The sequence below is a fragment of the Acomys minous genome, assembly GCF_964271855.1.
Source record: "Acomys minous genome assembly, chromosome: 14".
Classification (NCBI taxonomy): domain Eukaryota; kingdom Metazoa; phylum Chordata; class Mammalia; order Rodentia; family Muridae; genus Acomys; species Acomys minous.
The window spans coordinates 55,540,251-55,561,064 of record NC_140496.1 but is presented as its reverse complement, the minus strand read 5'-3'; the positions used below and the strand labels follow the sequence as shown (position 1 = coordinate 55,561,064).

General features: G+C 46.0%; 1 protein-coding gene across 2 annotated transcripts in view; it reads left to right on the top strand.

Moving 5' to 3' along the window:
• The first annotated feature begins 1,199 nt into the window (after nucleotides 1–1,199).
• PDE4DIP (phosphodiesterase 4D interacting protein) overlaps nucleotides 1,200–20,814 on the top strand; it is a 204,117-nt gene continuing 184,502 nt past the window's right edge. The window contains exon 1 of one of the 2 annotated variants that reach the window (XM_084756810.1): nucleotides 1,200–1,694. In XM_084756810.1, the coding sequence (XP_084612936.1) occupies nucleotides 1,492–1,694 (203 nt within the window). In that variant the 5' untranslated portion in view covers nucleotides 1,200–1,491. The remainder of the gene's footprint in view (nucleotides 1,695–20,814) is intronic. The other variant, XM_084756809.1, reaches the window with a different exon arrangement.

Below are 20,814 nucleotides of genomic sequence, written 5' to 3'. Positions count from 1 at the left end.
GACGTTAGCTTATTTCCGCTCCTGGGGAGAGATGTGGAACGTAAGAAAATGGCTGCTGGAGTGGCTACTTAGTGATGATTTAGTTGACCTTCGAGTTGTGTGCTTGTTGGTGCTGGGGACAGAACCCAGGGCCTTGTACACATTGTGCAAGTACTTACCGATGACTTAGATCCCAGTCCCATTTAGTTTTGTTTTGGACAAGGATTTCTGTTTATCTTGCCTCTGTCTCCCTAGTAGTTGGGATTACAGGCATAAACAGTATGCCTTGGTAACCTATGTTTTGTTCTGAGACAGGGTCTTACTAAGCAGCTCGGGCTGTCCTGGACACGCTTTGTAGCCCACGCTGGCCTGGAACTCACAGCAATCCATTTGCTCCTGCCTTCAGGGGCAGTAATTGAAGGCCTGCTCCACCATCCCCCACGCAGTGTGTGTGTGTGTGTGTGTGTGTGTGTGTGTGTGTGTGTGTATTGTTTTGTTTGTTTTTAGACAGCAACATTCACTTGGGCTGATGGTGGATACTGTTCGCTATGAATGCTTAGAAAATGACCATCAGAAAATCCCAACAAAGAAAAATTGCAGCTGCTCAGGGCAGTGCTCCACCACCCCCACCCAATAACCAAAGAAAATGAAATTCTTGGAGATAAGGCAAAGAAGAGAAGAGGAAAACTAGCTGAAGTAGTATTCTAGGGAGTCAGAAATAAAGAACAGTTTAAAATATAAGAGGATGGAAGGAGCAAGACAGCCAGGAAAGTACCTAGAGGCATGAGATCAAGGGGAACTTTAAAAAACACTCATAATTAATTAATTAATCTATCTACTTATCGTATATCTAATCTTATATTTTGGGTTGTGTGCCTAGCTTTTAACAGCTGAGCCATCTCTCCAGCCCATCTTTATTCTCTCTCTCTGTCTGTGAGTCTCCCCTCCCCACCGTGTGTGTGTGTGTGTGTGTGTATGTGTGTGTGTGTGTGTGTGTGTGTGTGTGTGTGTGTGTATACATATGCCACACCATGCATGTAAAGGTCAGAAGACAACTTGAGGATGTCAGACTCTATCGTGTGGGTCCCAGGAATGAACACTCAAGTAACAGGGTTTAGCAGCAAATGCCTTTATCCACTGGGCCATCTCGACAGTCAGGGACTTCTTTAAGCTTAGAAACTGGGGAAGGTGACATTGAAGTACATAGAACGAAAAGGCAGTAGTGAGTCTGGAAATGACAAGACAGTCAGGCTGAGGTCACAGATGGAGAGGGAAGCAGAGATGCTAGAGGATGCGTGGCAGCTACGCGTGTAGCAGAGGGACCAAAAGCGTCTGGGCGGAGCAGTTGGCAGGCAGCCCCGCGGGAGGCCGAACCTAGCCGCTTCCCCGCCACAGCCGCAGCATCTGGGTCGATGCTCTTCCACGCCAGGAGGATGAGCCTGGGCAGCCGGTGAAACGGAGGGAAACCAAGCAGAGATCATAGCTAGGGCGCAGTGCCCAGGCCTGGGACCCATGAAGCACATGGACAGCGGATCCATCTGCCACCATGCGCCACCGCCGCCGTGCTGGGCTCATCACGCACCTCGCCAGTCTCCAAGGCAGCCCCGCAGTCGGGAACGAGGACACCCGGAGCGGGCCCGGAGCTGGGCGGTGGCGGCAGAGGAGGAGGAGGCAGCGGCGGCGGCAGTCTCCGTGGCGGCGGCACCCTGGATGAGGTGAGGCATGGCCAGCTTCTGCCGCTGGAGAAGCTGCGGTGCAGAGGTGCAGGGATGCAGGGGTGCTGGTGTACCCGGTGCTGGGGTACAGGTGTGCCGGTACGCTGTGTAATGGAAAGAGCAGGGTCTCAGCAGGAGTCCACACTCTCAAGAGAGGTTGTCACCCAGTGACAAATGCTGAGGAAGGTTTGGCTGGCAGGCAAGAGATGGGGGCCCTCAGGAGTAAATAGGATCTACTGGCCTGGGCTGAGTAGAGCAGGAAGAAAGGTGTGGCTCTGATGTACAGGAGAAAGCTTGGGGATCCAGGTCTCAAGTCCTAAGGTCTTTGCTTGATCTATACTGATGCAGGTGAGCTGAAGGCAATGCCTGCTGGGCTGAGCTGAAGGAAAGGTGACTCAGAGCCATCCCAGTATCGAAGCCTTAGAGGCATTCACAGAGATCTCATCTTTGCCTCCTCGAGACAGCAGGGTGGTTGGTGATGGCTCAGGAGCCCAGCCTGGGCCTGTCGGCTGGATGCCCTGAGCCCGCTGAACCCAGACCCTTCTTTGGCTCTGGCCTCGAACACACCCGGCAAATTAGGACCCGTATTCTTCATGTAGCAACAGCAAAATGAAAATCTGTCATGCTAATGTTCCCAGAAGAAGGGACAGATTGTATGGCTGCCATTTTAAAAGTAAACATGTCTTTGTCATAGATTTTGAGCTGCCCCGCTCCCACCCTCCGCGGGAAGCCAGTACTTACCACTCAAGCCAGAAGGCAACGGTGCCATCAAGTCCTTACTTTGCCTTTAACTAACTGGGACCTTTCCAGGCCTCAGTTTCTTATGAATGGGATTGGGATTTGGACTAAAAGAGTTTTAGTTGGAGTGGAAGGGTTGCTTGGCTGTACTGCAGGTTCCAAAGTCTGCTGGCTCTGTGAGCTAGAAACGAGAGTCCTTTCTCGGGTTTATGCAGGAAAATGTAGTCAAAGATTCAGTTATACAGCAGGTGAATGATTATGTTTCTATTAAGAAATGCATAATAAATTATTGATTGGAAGCTAAGGGATGAAGCAAAAAAACATTCTTTTTCATATATAAAGTGAAACTTTAGTCCAAATGTAATTATGTTTTAAGAATGTGAGTGAACTTTGACCAAAAATAAATCTATATGTTTATATATTCATGTTTCTAAATTTTGAAAGTTTCTCTATATAGTAGCTGAACTTTTTATGTGGAAAAAAAGAAATACTCATCATAAAGGGCTGATCTCTCTCACTGTCATTGTCAATAAAAAAAAAACTTTGTAGTGCTAACGTGATTCTCTAAGTTACGGCAGTAAGGTATTGTGGTAGGGTCTTCTTATATAGCCCAGGCTGGCCTCAAATTCACGATCCTCCTGTCTCAGTTACCTCAACCAATATTGTAGCCTTGCAGCATCATATTCTGTTATTAAAATATATGTAATAAGCTTAAAGTCACCCTGGGACACACATATGCCTCAGAAATAAAAAACAAAAACCCAATTTCCATAAATAAATAAATAAATAAATAAATAAGATATCCTAATTAGCCCATCATTATGTATGCTAACTAAAAAGTAAATAACTGTAATTTCACATAAAAATCAATAAAAAGCCAAAATAAGGCCCAACAGTGGTAGTGCATGCCTTTAGTCCTAGCACTCAGGAGGCAGAGGCAGAGACAGGAGGATCTCTGTGAGTTCCAGGCCAACTTGGGCTGTTACACAGAGAGACTCTGTCTCAAAAAACAAACAATCAAAAAGAAAAGAAAAACTATAACAAAATACAAATGTTCTAGGAGTTGGTAGCATACTTTCTATACCAGCTGTAAGAGCAGAGATTTTTTGTTGTTGTTGTTGTTTTAGATTTACTTGTTTATTAAGTTTACAGCGTTTTGCCTACATGTACCCCTGCATGACAGAAGAGGGCACCAGATCACATTATAGATGGTTGTGAGCCACCATGTGGTTGCTGGGAATTGAACTCATGACCTCTGGAAGAGCAGACAGTGCTCTTAACCACTGAGCCATCTCTCTAGCCCCAAGAGCAGAAGTTTGATGGATGTTGGTGTGTCACATTGTTAGGGTCTGGGTGATCTGCTGAGGAAAGACCCAAAAGCAGTATGTAAAAGCAAAGAGCATTTATTCCAGCATTCTGGGATTACCTCTCTCCTCTAGAAGGTGACCCCAAAATAAGCATGCAGGCTCAATTTATAGACAGTCAGAGAAATTTGTGACAAATTTTAATTGAATGGTCAGAATTGCATCAGAATATATGAGGGGATTCAGGATTGGCTGCTTGTTTGGTTGCTGGGGACTTTTTGAGTCATTGAAGTTTTGGCTCTTACTCATGAGTTGGCCTTTAATTTGACTGAATGGGGCCATCTGTGTTCTTTACCAAGGCCATGAAGTAATAAAAACATGGTATCTGGTCATTTTGTCCTATAAGCTCATTAGCTGCCCATGACTTGTGGTGTTTTTTCTTTTTCAGAAATTATTAGAAACTTGGCCTAGTTAGGCAGAGTGAAAACCTGAAGCCTGTCATGGAGTTGGACTAGTCAAGAAAACTGGGGCTTGGAGGTGGTTGGGGGTCCCTGGGGGAGGGTCCCTTCAAGAGATGTGTGTACAAGTGATGCTTTGAGCATGGTTTTTCTAATTCTCAGCTTATAAACATAAGAAAGTGACTACTACCCATGTTTAACGTGTGCTATTCATTGAGCAGTGATGGTGACGGCTGGAGCTTACCTTGATACAAACTAACTCCTGACTCTCAGCTCTAAGCTACAGTCATAACATTATAGCATGGAGCAAATGCTCCACCAGAGAGATGGTCTCTTCCTGGAAAGCTGATGACTAACCCATGAGGCTGTACACTGTGTCATTACTTAGAAAGTGTCAAAATGCAGCCTTCAACGTAACTGTTTCTGAGGCGGATGAATGCATATTACTACCACCCAAACCTTTGACAGCGAATTATTAATTTGTAAGGACTCTTTATATATGTAGGATCCTGTTTTTCTTTTGTTAGTTCAGGGAAGTCCCGTAACATATGTGTTACATTTGTTTTGTAATGTTTGAGAAAAGAGCAGGAGCTGTTGGTCAGTGGATTGTCTGAGAGCTCCAGAGCATCAAGGGCACAAATGAGCTCTTTCTTCCTCAAACCGTGAATGTCCCCTGACTGTCACTCTCTCTTTCTCTGTTGTGTATGCCCGCTTTCCCTGGCCGCAACAGGTAAACATTTTTAACCAGGCTACTGTCTGTGTTGTTTGGGAATCCTTGATTCTCTTTTATGTCTATACATTTCTTCTCTAAATCAGTTGGTGTTAACTGTAAAGCTCAAATCACAGATGACAATGTCTCTGTTTCATTGAGTGCTGGAACGTATGACCTATGGCTGGATAATTTACAGAGAACAGAGATTTACTTCCTTGAGCTCAGGAGGCTGGAAGCCCAAGGTCAGATCCCCAGCAGCAGGGGATCTCTTTCTTGCAGTAATTATCCTGGAGAAGCAGAGCACTTGGCTGTGTGGATTGACGTAAAGAGCAGATGCTCACTGAAAAGAGCATTAACCAGATATCAGAGCCATTGGACCCCTCTGGCAAGTCTTTAACAGGAAATACTTGGCGCCATTAGTTGTGTATACTTGCTTATTTATCATTTCTAGTGTTTGGGGTATCAGAAAGTGATTCTGATGATGGGGAGTTTATTAAAACCTCTTTAACATTCTCTTAAAAGCCCCTCTGGTCTGTCTAAGTCTTTGAGGCCACTGTCCTGGGCTGTTCAGGTCGCAGCACCTGGCAGCCACCATTTCATATGTACTTGTCCGCGTTTTCAGTAACTTTTGCCACAGGTTGGGAAGAATTGATCCAGACCCAGTGTTAGCTGCTTCTGTGTCACTTGACAGATGCAACACCTAGGAGAAAAGATTCACTCTGGCTCCTCCAGAGGGTTGCTGTTGTCCGTGGAGGTGGGCAGTCACAGCAGTGTGTCCTGGGCTGCAACAGTGGAGGCAGCCTGGCTCCTCCAGAGGGTTGCTGCTGTCCATGGAGGTGGATAAGAGCAGTCACGGCAGTGTGACCCAGGCTGCGACAGTAGAGGTGTGTGTAGGAGCTGTTTACATGGCAGCAGAGAGAGGCTTGGACCAGTGGCTGGGAGGGACCCTCAGTAGGCCAGCTACCTAGTGACCTACCTCCACTACCAGCCCCTCCCTTGTAAGGCTAAAGGCCCATGGCCTGCAGACAGCACTGTCAGTTGAGGAACAAGCATTCAAATCGCGAGCCTGGAGGGAGGGGCATTTCAGAATGAAACCACAGCAGACGTAGTTATTTCATGCTCTTTGAAAGCAGAAGTGCCTCTGTAGCCAAACTGTAAATTAGTAGTTTTCAGTCTTGTCTGTGTGTTAGAAGCATCTAGGGGAGGATTAAAGAGGTGACGTAGTAGACTCCATTCCTGGCCAGTGCAGCCAGACTGTTTTAGATTTGGTTCTGAGCATCAGCGCTCACTTTAGACGCGCTCTAGACTTCTCATGCGCTTCCCAGTCCGGGCGATGGAGCCTCTGCACTAGGTAAACTGTTCATTTCTAAACAGTACAGAGAAAAAATGGTGATCTCCTGCTGAAGCCAGGGAACAGAGATTGCTTACTTACATCCTCCCCACCCCACCCCGCCCCCCGACCCTGCCCATCACTTTGACATTACAGCAAGTGCTGAAGTAGGGTCTGACCTACTGTTTGTGCGAGTCACAAACATGGGACATGGGTATAAATATGCTGAGCCAAGACGGTCACTGGAAGGCTATTGAAGAAATTCATGGCAGAGCTGGTGAGGGCCAGAACTCAGGTCGTGGTGGTGAGAATGGGGGTTGGGGGGGAAGGAATAGATGTAAGGATTTCTCAGTTAGGATTGAAGGCACCCGTGGATCCTCTGAGCGAAGGAAATAAGAGAGATGGTGGAAATTAGTGCACTTGACCCTCTGCCCTGTGGGTTCTGCCAACTGTGGTCAAAGAGATCCTAATGCAAAACAATAAACCCATAAAAACAATATATATATATATAGTTTTTACATTATATATATATCCTGGTACAGTGTGAAAACCAGTTACATTTCAACTGTATTAGATGGCGTAGGCCAGCTAGCAATGTGACGGTGTTCAGGATGATATCTTAAGGGCTATATGCAGATAAGAAGCTGTAAGTGCTATAGAATTTGGTACCTGAAGGAAACCCGAAATGAGATTCTCTAACGGGGAGTGGGAAAAGGCGGCAGAACTTCTGGTAGATGTCATCATGCAGAGAATGTCGGCCTGGGCCTCCTGGCAGATAATTTGGTTCTTTCAAGATACTGAAAGTAAAACCCACAAAGATGATCACCGAGTGATGGAGAGAAAGAACTCGGTTGTGGGAGCGTTTATGTTAGACGGCGCTTGGTGTCTCTGCTTGGTTTTTGTTTGTTTGTTTTGTTTTGTTTTAAGTTTAGCTCCAGCTGAGGTCCAATTCCTGCTTCTTATGGGATGAGGGCAGAGGACGGGACAAAAAGAAAGTGACCATTCTAGTCCTCAGTCAGGGGTTCGATTGCTGTGACAGCCTGGGGAGGGAAGGGTTTGTTATGCTTACGTCTCTATAGCACAGTTCCCCAGTAAAGGCAGTCAGGGCAGAAACCTGGAGGCAGGATCTGATGCAGAGGTCATGAGGGGTGCTGCTTACTTCTTTGCTCCTCAAGGCTTGCTCAGCCTGCTTTCTTATAGCATCCCAACCCACCAGTTCAGGGTAGTACAGCTCATAATGGCTTGGGCTCTCCCACATTAATCACGAATTAAGAAAATGTCCTACAGGCTTACCTACAACCCAATCTCTTTTTAAAAATTATTTATTCATTCATTTTACATTCTGATCTCAGTTCCCTCCCTCCTCTCCACCTAGTCCCATCCGCCCACCCTCCCACCCTCTCCCCCTCCCCTTCTCAGAAAAGAGGAGCCCCCAAAAAATCTGCCCCGGCACATCAAATCGCATCAGGACTAAGCAAATCCTCTTCCACTCAGGCCAGACCAGGTAGCCCAGTCCGGGGAAAATGGTCTAAAAGCAAGCAACAAAGTCCTTGTCAGAGGCAGCCCTGTTCTGCTTGCTAGGGGACCCACATGAAGACCAAGCTGCTCATCAGTTACATATGTTTCGGAGGCCTAGGTCTAGACCATGCCTGTTTTTTGGTCGGTGCTTCAGTCTCTGTAAGCCTCTGTGGGCCTAGGTTAGTTGATTCTGCTGATCTTTGATTTGCCTCCTGCCAGATCTTCTATCCTTACTCCTGCTCTCCCACAAGACTCCCTGAGCCCCCTAAGGTTTTGCTGTGGGTCTCAGCATCTGTTTTGATCTACTGCTGGGTGGAGCCTCTCAGAGGACAGTTATGCTAGGCTCCTGTCTGCAAGCATAACAGAGTTTCATTAAAAGTGTCAGGGATTAGCTCTCTCCTATGGGGTGGGTCTCAGGTTGGGCTACTCATTGGTTTACCATTCCCTCAATCTCTGCTCCATCTTTATCCCTGCACATCTTGTAAGCAGGGTAAATTTTGGGTCAAAGGCCTACAACCCAATCTTATAGAGGCATTTTCTCAGTTGTGGTTTCTTTCTTTCTTTCTTTCTTTCTTTCTTTCTTTCTTTCTTTTTTTTTAAGATTTATTTATTTATTATGTATACAGATCTCATTATAGACGGTTGTGAACCAACATGTGGTTGCTGGGAATTGAACTCATGACCTTTGGAAGAGCAGTCAGTGCTCTTAACCTCTGAGCCATCTCTCCAGCCCTGAGGCTACTTTCAGATGACTCTAGTTTATGTCAAATTGACAAATGGTGAGGGCCCTTTATACCTGTCTAGAAGGCTGCACATGGTGATCAAACGCTGATGGTATTCATGGTGGGAGGGCAGTAACAGAGATAGGAAGGTAGGTCCATGTGACACGCCAATCCCTTCAAATCACTTGTTCTCTGAGTCTTAGTTGCCAGAGCATTTTCATAAGTTGATCTGTGCTAGACCTCACAGGTTCTAAACAGATTCTTGTAGTGACTGTGCCATGAGAGGTAGCACAGCCAGTCATCACCAATAGCTCATTCATAATTCATGTTATCAATAACATTTTCCTTGCACACTCACACATATACAGATGTGTGTGTGTGTGTGTGTGTGTGTGTGTAAGTAAGTAAGTATGTAAGTATGTGTGTGTGCGCCACATGTTTTGATCTACTGCTCAAAACATGCCCAGTGAGGTCAAAAGATGACATAGGATCCACTAGCACTGGAGTTACAGGTGGTTGTAAGGCATGATGTGGGTGCTGAGAACTGAACTTGGGCCCCCTGGGAGAGCAGCACGTCCTCTTAACCACTGATCCATCGCTCCAATCACTATAAGCAGTGTTCTTCAGTACATGCTGCATGCACTTTATAAGCATTCAGTTCTCACTATGACCCTGCAAGAGTGATAGTATTACGTGAAAATGCATTTTGAAAGTTACACAGTTTGACAAGGTCACACAACTGTGATGTAGCAGACTTCATGCCTAATGTACAGGTACTAAGTTTCATGTCATGTCTATGTCATGCACAGTAGAGTAATTATTTTCATTTGTCTGTTTTAAAAACTATTCCTAGCCGGGCGTGGTGGTGCACGCCTTTAATCCCAGCACTCGGGAGGCAGAGGCAGGCAGATTGCTATGAGTTCGAGGCCACCCTAGTCTACAAAGTGAGTCCAGGATGGCCAAGGCTGCACAGAGAAACCTTGTCTCAAAAAAACCAAAACCAAAACCAAACAAAACTATTCCTTTGCAATGCCAGTAAGTCTGTATTTCCCTTTTTTTTTTTTTAATCAAAATCGAACTATGAGTCAATAAGAACCAACTATAAAATCCTTTGCTAGAACTTAGATAAAAATGACCTGGTCCTGGAGCCAGCATACATCTGAATAGCTCACTTGCTTTAAAATAACAAACTGCATTGCAAATTCTGACCTTGTGAAGAATTTATTTTCTAATTCATACAGTAAAACACATGAAGGTCATAATAGAGAAATGAATGACCTGTTTAAAAAACAAAACAACAGAGAGGGGATCCAAGGTGGCGGCACTGATCAGCAGGGCAGCAGAGACAGCACAGAGACCAAACTGGGCACCAAAACACCAGTGCTGGTGTTTCGCAGGGACCATCTCTAGAAAAAGAAAGGAATAATAAATATGAAGATGACTATGACTGTCTCCCTCTACTTTCTGAAGAACCTTCAGTGAAAACCAATGAGGAAAATTATGGACAAGTAGGGTGATTCCATTGTATGCCAACAAAACAAAAACAAAAAACGCAAACAAACAAAAAACCTGTGGCAGATTATTTACAGACAGGAACCTAACTTAACCATTCTCTGAGAGGCTCCACCCAGCAGGTGATCTAACCAGATGCTGAGACTCACAGCCAAGCCTTAGGTAGAGCTCAGGGAGTCCTGAGGAAGAGGGGGAGGGAAGGGTAGAAGGACCAGAGGGGACACTAATGCTGCAAGAAGACAAACAGAGTCAACTAGCCTAGACCCATGGGGGCTTAGAGAGATGGCAGCACCAACCAAAGATTATGCACGGACTGGACCTAGGCCCCCTACACATACATAATCCACGGGCAATTTGATCTTCATGTGGGTCCTGTGGTAAGTTTAGTGAGTGCTGTCTATGACATGGACTCTGTGACCTGTTTTGGGTCATTTCATCCTAAAGGGGCTGCCTCGCCTGCCCTCAGTAGATGTGGATGAGCTCAGTCCTGATTCGACTTGATGTGCTGGGGCGGATTGATGGAGGGGGGGCTTTTCTGAGGACAAGGGAAGGGGGATAGGAGGAAGAGGGTGGGAGGGAGAGGGCTATGACAGGGATGTAAAGTGAATATATAAAATAAAATAAATTTAAAAAGAAACAACAACAAAAATGGAGGAAGTCTGGACATGACTGAGACTATGTCAGCCTTAGGGTACTCCATGTTCAGGTTAACAAAAAAAAAAAAAAAAAAAGAGTTTAACTGCGCATTTCTATGGAAAATCTAGAACACTGTTCAAACAACAAAGACAAAACGAGTGGGGCCCACTGCTCAGGATAACGGGTACATCTGTTCAGAAATGTGCTCACTGTGTATCCAATGGGAGGAAGGTTGACATGGAGACACTACCCCAGTGAACAAGCAGAAACAACATCCTACCTCAGCATTTATATGTGACAAAACACTATGACCAGGGCTGTGGGGAATGTGACACCAGGGAAACCAGTGTGGAACTAGAGCCAACCCTGATATCTCAGTCTTGAGACCTGCAGGAGTGAGGATCACTCCCTCCCTGGGCTGTGCATGAGTGTCCTCGGGTGTGGTCTCAACCCCCTAACCCTCCACGTGGCTCTGGAGGCAGTCATGTAGCCCAGCATGACAATGATATGTGCCCACCCTGAACGTCCCTTCCCACTCCCCAAATTTCATATAGCCCTTGTTCACCCCAATAAAGCTCACAAACTGTTTCACCAATATCACCTAAGAGCTGCTATGTCACTGGGAGAGCTCTGAGCTAAATGCCTGGAACACTTGAAGAGCTGTTTCCGGGAAGGCTTTCTGTCTCCTGGTATTCATCGCCAGACTGAGACCCTTCAACCTTTCTGCCCCTTCCGGGCTAGGCTTTGTTTCTTAGTCTAGAAGCCTAGAAGCTCTGAAGGGAAGATGGGGACCCTAGGCTGCCATAGCTCAAAAGAGCTGTTAACACTGAAAGCCTTGGTGAAACACCCCCCCGCCTTTCCCCAGCCATCTGGACCTTGATCCTGTAGATGGACTCACCCATTCTGGCTCCACTTTATCCTTCTCAGACCAGTGTACAGTGGTGCCAAGATGCCTGAACCACACAGGCAGCTTAGAAAAGATAACGTAATTGGCCTTATGTGAAGAGAATGTAATCTTACCTTAGTCTGGGCCCAAGGTGAAAATAGTCTTGGAATGCTTGACCCCACTCTACAAACTGATAAACATCTTAGTATAGACTGAGAGGGAGGAAGGATCAGCCCAAGACAAAAGACATTCAGGCCAGGGTTTTTTAAAAAATATATATTTTATTAATTCATTCATATTACATCTCACTTGTTATCCCATCCCTTGTATCCTCCCATTCCTCTCTCCCTCCCATTTTCCCCTTACTCCCCTCCCCTATGACTGTGACTGAGGGGGACCTCCTCCCCCTGTATATGCTCATAGGGTATCAAGTTTCTTCTTGGTAGCCTGCTATCCTTCCTCTAAATGCCACCAGGCCTCCCCATCCAGGGGACATGGTCAAATGGGGCACCAGAGTTCCTGTGTAAGTCAGTCCCCACTCTCCACTCAACTGTGGAGAATGTCCTGTCCATTGGCTAGATCTGGGAAGGGGTTTGAAGTTTACTGCATGTATTGTCCTTGGCTAGTGCCATAGTTTGAGCAGGACCCCCAGGCCCAGATCTGCCCATCATAATGTTCTTCTTGTAGGTTTCTAGGATCCTCTGGATCCTTCTATTTCCCCATTCTCTCATGCTTCTCTCACCTAGAGTCCCAATAGGATGTCCTCCCCTCTGTCCCACTTTCCTGGTAAGTGAAGACTTTCATGGGACATGCCCCTTGGGCTAGTGTCCAGATATAAGTGAGTATATACCATTTGAGTCTTTCGGCTTCTGGGTTAACTCATTATGATCATTTCTAGTTCAATCCATTTGTCCACAAGTTTGGGAAGTCTTTGTTTTTAATAGCTGAGTAGTATTCCATAGTGTAAATGTACCACAGTTTCTTTATCCATTCTTCTACTGAGGGACACTTAGGCTGTTTCCATGTTCTGGCTATTATGAATAAGGCCGCTATGAACATGGTTGAGCATATGTCCTTGTTGTGTGGTGGAGCATCTTCTGGGTATATTCCAAGGAGTGGAATAGCTGGGTCTTGAGGAAGTCTTATTCCCAGTTTTCTGAGACAGCGCCAGATAAATTTCCAAAGTGACTGTACTCTGGGGTATTGTATTTAAAAAACGACCATGGACTGGGAGGAGGAAGAGGTGGGGGAGAGGAGACAGACTGGTTCCTGCCCAAGGCGGTGGCATCTCCGTGGATACTTCCAAGTTCGGTCCACAGACGGTCTGGCTTCTTCTGTCTTCTGTCAAATACACGATCTGCTAGACTCCTGAGAATTACGCCAGGGGAATTACCCTCACGGAACTGATACCCAGAAGGTTTCATTCTTGTTCTCCTTAATCGCCTTTTCCTCCTGTTTAGGGTAATCGAGTTGTAAGGGAGGTACGCATCTTTAATAAATCCCTAATAAAGTAGAATCATTAAGGAATCAGAGCCAACAGGCACATGGTTCCAGAGGGTTAGCGTTTATAATGCTGGGAAGAAGGCATGGCAGCCGATGGCTCAGGCAGTGAGCCGAGAGCTCACATCTTGATCCACAAGCAGCAGGGCAAGTACCCGGGGATGGAATGAGACTTTTGAAACCTCAAAGCCTACCCCCAGTGACACACCTCCTCCAAAAGGCCACACCTCCTAAGCCCTTCCAGACAGCCCCGTTACCTGAGGATCACATATCAAACATATGAGCCTTGGGGAGGGACTGCCGTTCAAGCCACCACAGCACCTGTGCTGTCTCCAGTACAGGTCACTCTGTAACACTTTTGGCTGTATCAAGCTACAGTGAAAGTCAGCAACTAAGACACATAGTTTCATTGGGGGGTTCAATAAGAAAGGTCTTCATGAACCTCATGTATTTTCCAATTTAAACCACATTCTGGAGATAACCTGCACCGGGCACAGACTCTAGGATGATCTCGAGTGATCATTATTGTATTTGTTCTTCATCGCCATTGTGGCGGTGTGGAGGAGATGGTTCCCCCTGGGCTCTGGCATTTGACACTTGGTTCTCAATTAGCGGTGCTATTTGGGGGTCTAGGAGATATGGTCCCACTGGAGGAAGTATGCCACTGAAGGCGAGGTTTTGTTTTCCCTGCATCTGCTTGCAGTGCAAAGTGTAAGGTCTCGGCTTCCTGCTCCGGCCACTGTGCCTCTGTCCTGCCTCATGGCCGCTCATCCTCCCCACCCTACCAAATCCATACGGCCAAATAAACTGTTCTTTAGGGTGCCTTGGCCATGGTGGTTTATTGCAGCAATAGAAAAGTAACGACTACAGCCATAAACCTAGGTGTTCCTGTGCATCCTTAAATGACTGCTCTGACTTCTTTGTTCTTCTTTACTGAGAGAGAATAATAGCTTTTCTGTGGGTGGGTGGGAGGAGCCTCTGCATCTGCAGCATGACTTTGGACTGACAGGAAGGTTGATGTTTTATTAGTTCTATTAGTTTGCTGTTGTTAGTGTACAGGCAGTTCCACTGGTCTGTCCTCAGAGACCTAGCGACTGCTTACATCCTCACCTGGCACTGCCAGGTGCTGAAGTTTTGTGTGTGTGTGTGTGTGTGTGTGTGTGTGTGTGTGTGTGTGTGTGAGAGAGAGAGAGAGAGAGAGAGAGAGAGAACAGGGTTTCTCTGTGTAGCCTTGGCTGTCCTGGACATGCTTTATAGACCAGGCTGGCCTCCAAGTCACATCGATCTATCTACCTCTGCCTCCCTGAGTGCTGGGATTACAGGCATGTGCCACCGTGCCCAGTGATAATTATATTTTGGGGGGATTTTTATTCATCCACTCTGGCTCCCAAATAAATGATACAGAGACTTATATTTATTAATAAACTTTAAGCTCAATAACTGGGAAAATAAGCATTTATATTAATCCTCTATGCTGGTCTTGCTACTTCCCAGTCACATGCCCCAAGTTACTTGCCATATTGGTCCTGCTTGGACTGTTTCTGGCCCATCAGATCAAGTCCTCATGGCAACGTCCTCTCTCTATTTCTTCTTCATTCCTCTCCCTCTCTTTGTGGTCCCTACCTGAGACCCTAAGCCAGGGAACCGAAGCCCCGCCTACCTCTCTTCTGCCCAGCTACAGGCTGTCCAGCTTTTTTATTAACTAATCAGAGAAAACTGAGGAACAAAGTTTACACAACATTGCTCAGAGTACATGACAATGTACTCATCCTGACTGTAACCAGATCTCGAAGACCAGAATTCAGCATTTGCACACATAGAGCACCAGGCTAACCCTCAAAAAGGTGTGGCAGGCATGTTGCAGATAAAAGGACTGCCAGCCACCCAGCTCTCTCTCTGCAGTCCCTCTCTGTGTTCTCTGTGTGCACCCCTCTCTCCTCTCATGGCTCCCTCTCTCTCTCTCTCTCTCTCTCTCTCTCTCTCTCTCTCTCTCTCTCTCTCTCTCTCTCTCTCCTCCCTGTCTGCCTGTCTGTCTGCCTGTCTGTCTGTCTGTATGTATGACCACTTTTCTTCCTCTATCCCTTCCCCACGTCCTCACTCCTCACCCCTTTCTTTTACAACAGATCTGTAGCATGGCACAATTTCTCAGAGGTACACCTTCGCACGGCCTGCCAAAGGTAGGCCCTCTTGCTGCATTATAGTTCATAACAGCTATTGTTACATAGCAAACCAGCTCAAAGCTTAATAGTTAAAAACTACAGACATTCCATGTCTCACAGTCTCTAACCTGGGGGTTGAGACCTCTTTGAGAGTCAAAGACTTCTTTACCGGGGTTGCATATCAGATATCCTTCATATCAGATATTGATGCTACTGTTCATGGCAGTAGCAAAATTACAGTTATGAAGTTGCACAAAAATAATTTTATGATTGGTAGTCGCCACAACATGAGGAGCTGCATTACAGGGTTGAAGCATTCAGAAGGTTGAGGATCACTGCTTTAAGGACAAGGAATCTGAGCAGCTCAGCTGGGGGTGGGGCAGCTTGTGGCTACAGTGAAGTAGTTGCCTGGGGCTGAGCTCATCTCAAAACTTGACAGGAATGGACAAATTTCCACCTGGGTGTGCAAACCTCACCTCTCATGATGGTTACAGGCTTTAATGCCTCCTGGTCTGACAGACTCAGTTTCTGTGCTCACCATACATATGCCTGTGTTGTGGTAGTTTGTCTATCCTGGCAGAATTATCTAAGAGAAAGAATACTGCGTGTTCAAGGTGGGAACCTCTGATTAAAAGATAAGCAGATTAATCCTGAAGATGGTACCCCATCATATCTATGGTGTTCTACTTTTTAGAAGTAAGTTGTCCATCCATCTCGGACAGGACACACAGGTCTGACGAGCAGCAACCATCCAGGACCATTTTAGAGGCTGCCTACCCCAGTCTACTTCCACTGCCTGAGTCCCTGAACACCAGAGGAGCAGCAGGGTCCTTCCTTCCTTCCCTCCTTTGGAATGAAGCTGGGATGACTCAAAATACAAGTAGGGAGTAAAGCCAGACCTGGGGCTGCAGACTGCACTGCGGGGATCCCCTTAAGGACTTTCATCTGCATCCACAGTTAGGCACACACTGCTAATCCCAGCACCTTAGAGGATCTCTGTGAGTTCAAAGCCAGCTAGGTCTACATAGTGAGCTCCAGGCCTGTCAGGGTTACACAGTAAGACCCCTGTCTCAAGACAAAACAAACACAAAATTTTAAACCGTATAATAAATAAATAAGAAAATAATCCTCAAAGCAAAGAGAATCATAGCAGCTTCCATATGTACTTGCTCAGTTCTGCCCCCAGACAGTCCCCGAGGTTTCCATGGCTTTTGTGAGACTCCCCGAGGTTCCCATGACTTTTGTGTGTCTCACCACCTTCCTGTCTCAGCTGATCTCAGCACATCTCATTCCTTTGCCCCATTGTCCCAGCGAAGCTCTGCCCTCTGTCTCACAGACAGAACTGTGAAAGAGAGATACACATGGTTTTTGTTTGTTTGTTTGTTTAGATCACAAGTGGGGGATGAGAAAAAGACTTGTGAGAGAGCAGGTGATGTTTATCCCCTTAGAAATCGAACCACCTTGTTGGGGAAACTGGTTGTTAACCAGCTGAAAAACATCCTTGAACAAATTCTGGGAGGAGATATAAATATGAGCCAAAAACAGGAGGTGGGGCCTTTGGAGACTTGGGATAGTTTTAGCTGCTCATTGCTCCACTTGGAGACGCTCCTAGAGAGAACCACTCAAGGGAAGGCGTTGGGGCTCCCCGCTCTGCTGAGGCTCCCGGTTCGGGTTGCTCCAGGTTCCAGCAGAAGAAATCTGCTGATTACGCCAGGAGAATCATTCCTCGAAACCGATATCCTTACAGTTTCATTATTGTATTCTTTAATCTCTTTTTCCTATAGTTTAGGTTAGTTGGGTTATAAGTGAGGTACTCTTGGTTAATAAGCTTGTAATAAATTATAATTATTAAGTAAATTGAGCCTACAGAACTGGCACTATAAGAGAGATCATAAGGGAGGCTCAATCTTTCAAAATCGGACTGAACTGAAAATCTTCACCTGGGTATCAATCGAATAAGCTCTGAGCTGTACATACTTTGGTAAAAGCAAACTGAGAGCAGAAGCCGGTGAAGGGCTGGCCAGGCACATGGCCAGATAAGCTGTGCTTTGGCGCTATGAGCCCAGTGCTCTACCCAGAGGATAGATGAGAAATGGGACGTGGTGGTGCGTGCCTACAGTTCCAGAACCCAGGAGTGGGACAGGGAGATTGTCACAAGTTCCGGGCTAATTGATCTGTGTGGGCAGTTCCAGGGCACCCAGGGCTACAAAGTGAGACCCTGTCTCAAATCAATCAAACAGACAGACAAACAAAAACAATCCCTCCCCACAAAGGCGAAAGAATCAAACACAAGACCAGAGCAATGCTGACCCTATGAACCAGGCGTTAAGGATGCGGGAGGGCAGACCCATGGTGCCCCCAGCACTAGGGAATGAGCAAAATGCCTATAGAGGGGTGGCAGGTAGCGAAAATAAATACAGCAGGCGAGGCATGAGAACGTAGAAAAGAATTAAATGAACTACTGGGAACCATGTAGGGCCAAGTAAAATACACCGTCGGGGCTGCAGAGGCAAGATAGAGTCTACCAGCAGGGGGCGCGTGTGGGTGGCTTTTGTTGTACCTTGCATGAGCAGCTGTTGTCAGTGGATAGAGAGCCTCTAGACTGGAAGTGTCCTAAGCAGCCAGAAGTTGCTCCAGCCGGTGTAAAGGGTGAAGGAAGCGCAGCTGCTTCTGGCCCTGTGTCAGAAGAGTCAGGGTGTAATAGATTTGTTTTTGAGTTAAACAGATAAATGCTAGAAGTTCAGTGTATGCGTGTGTGTGTCTGTGTGTGTGTGTGTGTCTGTGTGTGTGTGTGTGTGTGTGTCTGTGTGTGTGTGTCTGTGTCTGTGTGTTGGCACACACCTGCCATCCTAGCACTTGGGGAGGTGGGAGCAGACTGATCAGGAGTTTGAGGCCAGCCTGAATTATACAAGATGCTGTCTCAGAACACGACACACCACAACAAAACACAACACAATTCAACAAAACAAGCCCAAAGTAACAACAACAGAATGGCCGCCTTTGAAGTAACTTGATCTTTCTTCTCTCTCCTACCAAGTCTATTTCCTTCCCTGCCTCCCTGGCACCTTAGAGATCACAGCAACTTGCAACTGAGATCTGAAATGAAAAGCAGGCCCGTCTAGCTGGCCCTGTGTCACAGCTGCTTTTAAAATTATCGTGGGAAGTGTCACAGCATGTATGTGCAGGTAAGGGTCTATGATGCTGTCTGAGGGTCCCGGATTAGGCATGATTTTTTTTTCTGCCAAGAATTAAAAGCCAGAAAGTAAGTGTCATCAAAAAGCTTGGGACATCCCAGGGTAGACATCATGCAATACCAGGAAAACTAGAGTGTCTTCTTAAGTCTTTTTCTTCTCCTTAATAAAAGAATTTAAGAGTAGACTCTAACAGAAGATTGAAAATTATTTGCTGGTGTTTAGAGGGAAAACCTTAGGACAGACAAGATGTAAGTCTCGCAGCTGCCTGAAAGGGAGGAGGAGAATGAAGAAGAGAAGGCATAAAAATCATGCTCTTCCATGTGAGGCAGCGCAGTGGTCAGCCGCTGGGCAGCAGGCAGCCACGAGGTGAGGAGAGCGTAGGAAAAGGAGTAAGAAAGCCCATGGCATTAGTCAGGGAGTTCAAATGCATACTTAGGTTCTGTCTAGCATCTGAAATAAATAAAAGAAGAAAAAGAAACGATTACACCATTCTGAGTTGGGCCTCAGAAGGGTGGGCACATTAAGACTCGGTCCTCTCTTGCATCTTCATGTGGGTCCCTGGGGGGCAGCGCAAGTCGCTAGGCTTGCATGCAAGTGCCATTGCCCGCTGATCTGTCTCCTTGTTAGCCACGGGTGCATTTCCCTTATGGGATATTAAAGGGGCCATTTGCTGTCTGACAGGTGACAATACATAGAGTGAGAGCTGTGGCTAACAAGGTCTGTGGAGCCTGGCACAAGAGAGCACCACACGGGACACATCTAGGGCTTTGCCATCTATCATTGCATCTTAGGATGCCATCTAGGGATGAATAACTAGGACCATGGCTGGAAGGAAGGAAGCCAAGGGTTTCCTCCCAGATTTACTTCGTCATGGATGCGTGTGCATGGAGATGTGTGTGTCTTTGAGTGCACATTTGTGTGTTGCCTAGAAGTCTGTCTTGGGTGTCATTCCTCAAGGATTCCTCCACTTTGTTTTTGTTTCTTTGGTTGGTTGGTTGGTTTTGGTTTTTCGAGATAGGGTTTCTCTGTGTAGCCTTGGCTGTCCTGGACTCACTTTGTTGACCAGGTTGGCCTTGACCTCATAGAGATCTGCCTGCCTCTGTCTCCCTAAGTGCTGGGATTACAGAAGTGTACCATCACAGCTGGCCCACTTTGTTTTTGAGATGGAGTCTCTTGGTGTGTGCTGGGGCTTGAACTCAGGCCTTTATGTGTGCACAGCACGCTATGCCAACTGGACCATCTTCCCAGCCACCATGAGAAGTTTACCATTCATTTTGTCTTCTAAAATACTGCATTAAAGTACCGTTTATTAGATTTTGCTTTACTAGACTGATATGAGAATGGAATTAACTCATATCCAGGATAAATGACTGCTAGAGGTTTGTTCCTCTGTTGTCTAGAATTGCCAGAGACCTGTTACAGAGTGCAATAGTGTTGGGCATAACATGGATATGGGGCAAATTGCTCGCAGAATGTGAGACCTTTGCCCTTAGAGCTTACTTGAATGTGTAAAGCTTTCTGGGGTTGCTTCCCGATGTTTTGAATCCCTGCCAGCTGAAAGGAGGGGAAGGGAAACCAAACTGCTTTAAACTGCCAAGAAATTGGCTGCCAGTGGTTCCAAGTGTAGAAGACTGAGTTTGTCACTTTTGGCAGCTGTGCCTTTGTCTTGGGAAGTGACTGTTTGAGGAGCCCTTGATTACCGAGAGTTGCTTGTCAAGGCTTTGGCTTCAGGACTTCAGATGAGCAAAATTTTCTGTTTAACAGGGACAAAAGCTGGCCCGACAGGTAGGAGTGCAACCAGGTCTTTAATAATTTTAATTGGTCTTAAGAAATACTGAGTCTTTAGTAATGAAGAATCTGAATTATACTTTCAAACAGTTGATCTGGAATGACAGCAGTCACTGTGTGTATGTGTGGAGAGAGGAGAAACCATGCTGATTCAAAACTCTTCTCAAAAGTAGAGAAACAATCATGAATGGGAATTTTTTTTAAAAACCAAAGATGGGTATGTATGTATGTGTGTGTATGTGTATGTATGCATGTATGTATATGTATGTATGTATGTATGTATATGTATGTATATATGTGTGTGTATGTATATTTGTGTGCATGTATGTATATATATGTGTAGATATGTTTCTTTTTCTTTCTATCATCTATCTCCCTGTCTCCAATGGTAAGCTACATTCAAAGGCAAGGAGCATGGGCAGACATGGTTCTGTTGTTCTTAGCAAACATTTTCATAATTCAAAAGTCCAGTCTCAGATTTAAACCAGGGGTTGGCATTCCACTTCTCTGTCTTACAGGTCACAAGCCTGCCTGGATCAGTTGACGTGCTGGTCTCAGAACAGCATGTCCCATCCTAGAAAATCACTCAGGCTTTAGTGATAGTGGACTGTCAAGAGTGCTTGGAAGCTTCCTAGGAATTTATGCCAGTATTATTTTTGTTTC